Here is a 9658-nt window from a genome sequence, read left to right as displayed (position 1 = left end):
TATAATGACTCTGACTCTAAGAGAAGAATGAAGATGTCTGAAGGTGGCATTTAAATCTCTGGATGCATCCACTTGGTCAGTCCAGAACCTTTCATCAAGTGAAAATATCATCCACTCGGTCCAGTCTTTAGTACATTTGTCCTCTCTGCCTGGTTTGAGTCCCTTCTACCTTCTAATAACAGAATACTGGTTTTCCTTTGGAAACCATCTTCCCTTCCTTCCAGTCTGGGTGGTTCAGATAGGTTGAACCACCTATCTCTACTCTAAAGCTCCAGGAGTGAGCTGACATCCCCAAGTAGTATTGGCCATTCCTTTCAACCCTGGGCCACCCTGATAGCTCAGAGGTGGACAAGTGATCTAACATGCCAAGTCAGAAAAATCTCCTGAAACCACTTTGTCAGAAAATGGCTGGAAAAACGGTCCCTTGCTTCCTGCTGGGTAATAGCTGGTAAGATAAGCTTGGAGCTTTGCCAGTGCTTTGCATAAAATAAAGCCAGCACAGAGAAAGGCAGCTAGACCTGCAGTGAACCTGGTTATTAAAGAGAATTTTTGAACTCTGGGACCAAGATTTATCTCATTTACTCAGAAGTCAAATAAAGTAAACAGTAGCCTCTATCTCAAAGGGTTGTTATGATGAATAAATATGTCAATATTTGTAAAACACCACCATATTTCATAAGGAAATGAAATAATTCCCATTTTCATTAAGCCAGTTTGCGTTGTTTTTTGTTACTGGCTGTACTGACTGCTTGAGTTATCTTTCTAACCAGAAGGGAATTTCAACTTGAATTTAATTACTCTTTTTACTTGATTCAGCATTTTTATTGATCATTTTCCCAGCATTGTAAAATAGGAATGAAATTAGGTGCCACAGATACAAAGACAATTAAGACAGATTCTGCTACCTTCTAATTCTCAATACAATACAGGAGATGAATGTACAAAGAGAAGATTTTAGAAGACCCTGGTAAATACCATGACAAACTATGCACAAAGTATTAGGATCAAGGAGGGGGTATCTCATACAACTCTTATGGGTGAATTAGTAGGTTTGTGAAAGGTGTTACAGAGGTTTTCCTACAAGAAGTGGTTATATACGTGAGTTTTAAAGGATGATGGGGTGTTTTCCAAGTAGATGGAAAACAACTGAGGGATGGAAAACGCTCCATAGGAGACAACCAAGTAAGCAAAGGCATGAATATTAGAAAGTGCATGGAAGTCCTAGAAGCAGCAAGTGACTCAAGTAGGTGGAGTTCATCCCGTGGGCAGGGAGAGGGGAAAAAATGAGGCAGGAGGGGAGATCAGGACTCTACATGGGAGGCCGTGTGCCTGTAGGATCCTGCTTGTCTGTCCGTTTGAATGTTACCATCACTGCGAAGCCTTTACATGTGTCTCATGGTGTTTCCATGTCCCTTGTGGACAGATTTCTTTATTGACTATTTACCATAGGGAGAATGGGAAGGCAAGAGTAACCTACAGATTCAAGGTATGTGTAGGAAATGAGGGATGATGGATGCTAAATTCAAGATATTTATTAGATGCATACAACACAAAAGGGATTGTGATCAGTTTTGTAAAAGATAGCGGATAAAGCCAAAACTCCAAGCCTGAAAACTTGTTTTGATACTTAACTTGACACTTCCTTCTGCAACACTGCTAGTCTTCTAATTCTGTAATAACGACATCTCGATAATTTCAACAGTCTGTAATTATTTAAGTTTATTTGAGCTAATATCAAGCATCATTTAATATGTAGATGTGAACATCATTTCAAAACTTAAAAAATTGCTCTTACTATAAACTTTATATGTACCTTTCCTTAAAATTGTTGTTTAAACTCTCTTGAAAAATATTGAGTGATTAAATTACATTATGTTAATGTCAATCATAAAAAATATGTAATCTAAGAACTACAGGAATGCCAAAATTACAAAAGAGTATGTCAGAAAACAAATGCAGAAAATAAGCAAATATCTCTATGGAAATATTTTTGTGATGCTAGATGGTTATACTGTGCATAAAAACATCATGATGACTCTGGTATTATGAAAGTACAATGTAGGAAGTTGAGAGATGAGTTATAAATCACAGCAAACATATCACGCAAGTGGATGAATAATAGTTCAACTAGGAAAGTTACAAATCATCATAAAAGACTTTGATGATCAGAAAATGACCTCTGTAATGTTTTAACATTTGAAATGTATTGATACATTCTTTATGACTCATCTATGTTCTCTTTGGAAAGACAAATGTGATTTAAGCAATTGCTGGGTAAATTGTCAATATATATCAGTCAAAGCAAATTGGTTGATTATGTTGCTTAACTCTTCTATATTGTTAATGAATTTGTACTGATTTACATATAAAGTATTGAAAGAGTTTGTTAGAATCTGTAACTATGATTATATATCTGTCTATTGCTCTTTTTAAATCTCCTCATTTTGGGATATGAGTGTATTTGTTTTTCTTTTAGAGACAGGGTCTTGCTCTGTCACCCAGTTTGGAATGCGGTGACATGATCATAGCTCACTGCAACCTCAAACTCCTGGGCTCAATTGATTCTCCCACCTCAGCTTCACGAGTAGTTTATATATTTTGATAATGTGTTTTTAAGTCCATAAGAGCTTAGGAAGATTTTGTCTCCTGTTAAGTTGACCCCTTTTTATTTTTAATCAGTCTTTATTTCCAAGACTACATCTTTCCTTAAGGCATAATATAGTAATTAGGCCTTCATTAGCATATCACTTCTTAATAAATATACTAATAATTTATATGAATAGCATATAAATATTCAGTAATAAATATATTAATATATACATGTCAGGTTTCAATATATTAACATATCAATGTCAGCCCATTTTTACATGATATAACACTATTAATTCTTTTAATTTCAAGCTACCTGGTGCTGAATTTTTTACTTTTACTTTTATTTTATTTATAAATGTTTTATGTTTAATTATAAAAATTGACACATAATTACTGTACATATTGATGAGATACATAGTAATGTTTCAATATATATAATGTATAGTGATCAGATCAGGGTAATTAGCATATCCATAATTTCAAATACTTACCATTTCTTTGTGTGGGAACATTTGATATCCTTTTAGCTGTTTGAAACTATATATTACTTTTAACTATAGTCACCCTACAGTGGTGGTATATAACACTAGAACTTATTCCTCCTATCCACACATAATTTAAAGTATATCTCTTTCAAGAAGCATAAGCATGTCATATTTATGTAGTCTGATAATCTTTGACTTTTTGCTGGCGTGTTTATTCTGTTTAAATTTACTGTAATTCTTAATATAGTTGTATCTAAGTCTACTATCTTGCTATTAAATTTCTTTTGAAAAATAAACTTTTAAATTTGAATAATTTTAGATTCACAACAAATTTGTGTGGGTACAGAGAGTTTCTATATCTGACCTTTGGCTCAGTGTCCCCTAATGCTGACATCTTATGCAATTGTAGTACATTTGTTAAAACTAAGAAATTGACATTGGTACATTGCTGCTAACTAAACTCTTGTTTTTATTCAGATTTCGTCAATTTTCCAATGATTTTTTTTTCTAGCCTAGGTTCCAGTTCAACTTACCACATTGTATTTAGTCCTCATATCTCTTTTATCTCCTCTAATCTGTGACAATAACTTGGTTTTATCTTGTTTTGTATGACCTTGACAATGTTGAAGAGTACTTATGAGGAGTTTTGTAAAATGTCCCTCAGTTTAGGTTTTTATGATGTCCTTGTTATGTTTATACAAAGGTTATGGATTTTCTGGAAGAATATAAATGGAGTGGAAGCGTCTTTCCATCACATTATATCAGGGGGTGCGTAATATTCACATGACGTAACTGGTTATCACCAGTTTTTTTGTTTGTTTGTTTTGGGGATAATACTAGTATCTCCTCATAAGGTCATTAGGAAAATTAAATAAATCAATATATATAAAACGCTTAGAATAGTACTCACTGCCATAGAAATGCTGGCAATTGCTGTTGTTATTATTTTCTAGCAGTGGTTATCACTTGGGTTTTAAAAGACCTTATATTGAGTTATTTTGACCTTAAATTGAATTTCCTTTTCTTTCCCAGAGGTTGACCCCCTGGAGCATTCATATGGCTCCAAGCAGTCAATCTCTAAGAAAGAAACAAAAATTCTTAATTTTACTGGTTCCCCCAGGTAGAGGGTAGGCTGAATTCCAACAAACTATCAGGTTTTTTACATAACCCTTGAATGCAAATAATCATTCTGAAGCAAAGCTCTGACCCCTTATAAATTCGTAGTAATTATGAATCACTTCTAGAAAAAAATTAAAAGATGAAGAAAAAAAAGACAGCTAAAGAAGTGAAGGCAAACGCAACGGATGACATCCAAGCAATTTTTCTGACATAGTCTGCCCTCAATCACTCAAGCCCAGACCAGAAGGCGGAGGTTGCGGTGAGCCGAGATCGCGCCATTGCACTCCAGCCAAAAAAAAAAAAAAAAAAAAAAAAAAAAAAAAAAAAAAAAAAAAACGCCAGTGCAGTGCCTCACACTTGCACTCCCAGCATCCTGAGAGGCTGAGGCAGGCGGATCACAAGGTCAGTAGCTCGAAACCAGCCTGACCAACATGGCTAAACCGAGTCTCCACCAAAAACACAAGAAACAGGCAAGTGTGGCGTGCACCTGCAATCCCAGCTACTCAGGAGGCTGAGGCAGGAGAATCGCCAGGGAGGCAGAAGTCACAAGGAGCGGAGATCATGCCACTGCACTAGCCTGGGCAGCAGAGCAAGACTCGATCAAAAAAAAAAAAAAAAAAAAAAACCAGAAAACAAATTACTGTATAAACTACAAGGTCGTTAAGGTAGGGAACCTCTTATGCTTGATCACTTGGTTAAGATTGTCTGCCACATTTCTCCACTATAATGGTTTTCCCTTTTTCTTAGTCTTTTCTTTGGAAGCCAGCGACTAAGTCTAGCCACACTCACATGGAGAGGGGAAGAAAGCTTCACCTTTAGGAAGGAAGAAACTATACTCATATTATTAGCAATTCTACTGTAAAGATTTATCCCTTCTGCCCTTGATTCATGTGTTGGTTTATTCCTTCATTTCTGTCTTCTTTTGTATTATTTGCCTATTTGCTATTATACCATTTTATCTCCTTTTCAGATTTAGTCCAAAATTTTGCATTTTCCTTTTAGTTGTTGCCCCATGCAATACTTGTTCTTGCTACAATTTTTTCTTAATACTTTCTCTAACAATTGAAGAGACATGTTATAGTCTAAACCCATTTATCTCCCAACCTGCCTTTTGTGCTATTTTTGTCATATATTTTACTTTACAGTATCTCCATAGGTCATTTTTTAAATATCACAGGTTTTATTTTTAGTTCTAAGGCAGAATAAACTTTTCTAACTTTTGCTCCCAATCTCATTAAATGGGAAAGAATTGCCTAAGTGTTTGGAAAAACTGCTTACCAAAAGCATCTAGCAAAGGCCCATGTTAAAGTATCAGTAACATTCAAATTTTGTAAAGAACTAATTTTGAATAACAAATTAGTCAGTGTGAAAAACAGCTATGTTTTATTCAAAATTAGAATTATCAAGGTGCTTGGGGGATAGCGTGCACTGTCCGGAAGCATCAGATATTCCTTTCTGAGTAAGAGAAATATAAGGGAAGTGCTAGCTAGAAGCAGGCACAGATTTAGAAAAAACCTGCAGTCTCACAGTATAACACCTTGGGCGCCTGGGAGGAACAAAAGATCAAGAAGAATTTTTTTAAAAAACTACATAAGCATTTTTTTCATAAAACTTTTATTATCAGATCATTTGTAAAAATGTAACAGTAATGGTAACTTCTCTGTTGCAAGGCAAAGAGAAGCATTGCAGAATGGACATTAAACAAGGCATTATGCCCTACACACAAGACATAAAATATCCAAGGGAAACTTCAGCATAAAAATGTTGAACACGTGATGTGAGATAATTTCAATAAATAACAACGGACATTCAATTTTTTAAAAAACAAAAAAGTATAAAAAGTAGATTGGCACATATATTCCTTACCCTAACAGTGACCTCACTAATTGCTTGCATTCCAACCACCCCCCCAATTCCCTACCCTATCATTTATCAAGTTGGCTCACACGTAATGGTAATGGTCTCCCACTAAATGTTAGTTTAATGAGACATTTAAAACCCATCATATTCCAATTAAATAATCAGGATTGAGCTATATTTGATGAAACACACTCACATCTTTAAATAACAACATGTAAAATATTAAAATACAAACTTTCAAAAATAAATAAATACATAAATAAGTAGAACTCTCCTAAGAAATAGTCAAACACATTAAGTCCTTTCCAGGTGTCCCAAGAAAGCAGCTGTTCTCTTTTCATTTTCAGCTCTCATAGGGCAGGGACCACCCTGCAGGAAATGCCAATGATGAGCTGATGAGCTTCTTACTTCACTCCCGTCAGTTGGTGGTCTCCCTGTGATGAGAAAAGGGTTACTGTTGCAGGTGCTAAGGAAGGCTCTTCTGTCACTCCGGTGGCTGAAGCTTGCTTGGAGCAGCGATGTCCCCTTACTTACTCTTGCCCAGCCCTCCACTCAGGGAAGGTCTAGCTGTACCCTCTGCCCTCTATAGCAGAAAAATTGTACTCCTGAATACTTTTTTTTTTTTTTTCAAGAAAGAGGGAGCTGTGGACTCAACTAGATTATTGGTTTGAAAGAGCCAAAACATAAAGCTCACTGATTGTCACATTGGGTTAGAAATGTCCATTCATGATCTCCCTTAAGTTGCACACAACCCTGTGAAATAACTACAATTATCTACCTTATTTTGCTAAAGTTCAAAGAGATTAAATAATGTTGACAGGCATCCTAGCCTTGAACTCATTGGGGTTGTCATTGCAAAGTCCCTGCTCTTCACCAAGAAGACTTAAAGGCCCAAAGTGCCCAAACCAGACATTGCATTTTTCAGGTCTGAAGCCCGTTAGGGACCGAGGTAAACATCGTCCCAAAACAGGCAGGAGGCCTTATAGCATTGTTATCAAATCTACTTAGTATTTCAGAAACGCACATTTATCCTCGCTTATTTCAGTAGGGGTTAGGAGGACACGGAAATACTGAAATATCCTCTGGCACCAGAGCAGGTTAATAACCTTCATGGCAACTTTGTGAAAATAATCTTTTTTTCAGTCCTTCAGCTAACCCTTGGGTTTTCCTGATTTACTATTTCGGGGCCAGATGCCAGTTTTTCTGACCAACGGCTCTAGTCGCCTGTGGCATGGAAACCATAACTCACCTGTTAAGAATCTTTTCAATGATTTTCTTAGCCATGGGGGATGCGGGGTTCAGACAAGCCTTCTGCCCATTCTTGAGTGTGGCTCTGCAGAGAGAAGGGAATCCGTGAGGCAGGAGGTCTGGTTGGGGACAGGGTTGGGGCAGCGGGAGGGTCTGGGACCGCGCGGTGGCAGCGGCAGCGCGGGGCGGGACTTACATGACTTCGGTTTGGTCGCAGTGGGGTCCCGGCCGCTTCACTTCCACACTTTGGATGTTCTTGAGGTGAATTCCCTGCAGGGTCTGCAGACACTGGCAGCGCAGTTCATTAGCCAGGGGCGCTCCTAGGGAAGAGGAGACTCGCTGATTGAGCGGGGCCGTCGGCGGGGGGCGCCCACCCCAGCCGCGTCCCGCCCGGGGTCCCCAGGACGCCAGGACCCACCTGCTGCGCGCCGGCCAGCGGCCACCAGGAGCAGGAGCAGCAGCGCCGCCCGCAGGAGCCGGGGGTTGCTGGGGTTGGCGGAGAGCGCGGTGCGGGCCATGGGGCTCGGCAGGCGGGTCGGGCGGCGGTGCGAGGAGTGGGAGAGCTGTCGGGGAGGTGCCTGCGGCCCGGGCTCTGTGGCTCCCCGAGGTCGGCGAATCCCTTTTATGCATGTTTGGGGCTGGAAATCCCGGAGCCCCCGGGCCAGGGAAATTCCCGGAGCTCCTGATCGATCGGGAGTCCGGAAGAAAGCACTGGCCCCGCCCCGGGTGGAGTCGGGTGCCGGCGAGGGGACCACCGGTGGCGTCCCCGCCTCGCCCGCGAGTAACTCCCGTGGGTCCCGGGACTTTGGGATGTTCACTTTCTGCCCCAAATTCCTGGACGGACAGTAAGTCTGCCTCGCTGGAGATACCGCCTGTCTGGGGGGACCTCAGGTGCCTGATGACCCCAGCATACAGGGTAATTGTTGGAGGAAAGACCTGGGGCAACCCTTGAGAATCAGGGCAGGGAAGGCAAGACTCCTTTAGAGGAAGAGAGCTTTGTCTCCTTAGTTATCAGATTTGCTGGGGACCCGGAGACAGGCTAGTTTTCCCTCAGCTGTCCTCTGTCTATATAGACGGTCCTCTGTGTGAACCTCTCTGCCCCTCTCATTTTCGGTTAGCCTATTTCATGTACATCTAATATCAACGTTGTGGAAGTACAGCCATCGTCTCGGATTTCTGAGAAAATGTTCTGCTTGTTTCGTGTTTTGCATATTCTCTAATCACACTTAGAATATCTTGTTTACGTTTGTTTACCATGTGCTAGCAACAGATTATCAGTGTCAAAAGTTGAATCTGGTGTGTCAGTGGAAGCCCTGGCTGTTACATGACCTCTTCTTTCATATCCTGCATAACTTCCTTCTTGCCTCTGAACAATGCTGGAACTTCCAAAATTCCCTGGAGATCGTCTCCCTGTGGGAGGGATTCCGACTGGATCTAGAAGTATGAAACTGGCTATCACTCTGAAGCTGTGGAGGGGCCAGGTCCAGCAGGCTCACAGGCTCAGTGTTTCTGGTTTTGTCTTAGCGAATGACACTGGGGAGTAGGCAAACACCACCATTCCCACTAAAGGAACAAACAGCTGCCTGCTGATGACATTTGAACACCAGATCACACACAAATCACATTCCATATACTATAGAACTTTCTGGTATTCAGCCTTAGGTCCTCTTTCTCTAGAAACATTAACAGGGCTCTTTTTTTCTGATCTGGAATTTCAGTCTTTTCACCTGACACCTTTGTCCCTTTTTCTACTGTTTTAGAAACACAAGGAGAGTGCCCAGAGAATAAAGCGAATGAAGCATGTCAAGACGCAGTGGACATTTCAGGCTATGTGGAACTTGACTCCTGAGGAAAAAGTCATCAGAATCATTTGATTTTGTAAATGAAGTATAGAGGAGAGGGTTTTTGTTGTTGTTGTTGTTGTTGTTGTTTTTCCCCCTAATATGCCACTTGTACCAATGAGATCTTCATAAGCTAAAGCTTATAATGCTGTTGACTACAAAAATAAATTTATTGTCTTGTTAGAACAAGTGTTTCTCCAAGCCTAATTTCTTTTCAAGAGTTGAATGCCAGGATTTTATGCAGTCTTTAAACTTATTCAAGCACAATTCTTAAAGAAATAGAAGAATCTTTAAAAATGGAAGATTTGGTGGCTAAATTCCATTTGCCCTGTAATCATGGAACCTCACAGAACTGGGAGACATTCAAATCTAGGGGTTTACATCTCCTAGGCCACCTGTTTTCCAGTCACTGCTACAGCACTAGCTGCCTGCAGATGTCACCTGGAAACTCTTTGCCTCAGCCGAATCAGATATCTTTCACTTCTGGCCCAGTGTTTCTCTGTTGCTGCCAGG

General features: G+C 39.9%; 1 protein-coding gene across 1 annotated transcript; it reads right to left on the bottom strand.

Annotated features, from left to right (window-relative positions):
- Positions 1 to 5793: 5793 nt before the first annotated feature.
- LOC108292198 (C-X-C motif chemokine 2-like) lies at positions 5794 to 8029 on the bottom strand. Its single transcript, XM_017512932.2, has 4 exons — positions 7723 to 8029; positions 7501 to 7624; positions 7306 to 7389; positions 5794 to 6490 (listed from the first exon to the last, which is right to left on the bottom strand). Exons 1-4 carry the CDS (start codon positions 7820 to 7822, stop codon positions 6475 to 6477), a joined length of 324 nt encoding a protein of 107 aa, XP_017368421.1. The 5' UTR covers positions 7823 to 8029; the 3' UTR covers positions 5794 to 6474.
- Between the last annotated feature and the right edge of the window lie 1629 nt (positions 8030 to 9658).

Source organism: Cebus imitator, unplaced genomic scaffold (genome assembly GCF_001604975.1).
Source record: "Cebus imitator isolate Cc_AM_T3 unplaced genomic scaffold, Cebus_imitator-1.0 Scaffold480, whole genome shotgun sequence".
Taxonomy (NCBI): domain Eukaryota; kingdom Metazoa; phylum Chordata; class Mammalia; order Primates; family Cebidae; genus Cebus; species Cebus imitator.
The sequence above is the reverse complement of the archived record's forward strand: the minus strand, read 5'-3'. Positions and strand labels throughout refer to the sequence as shown.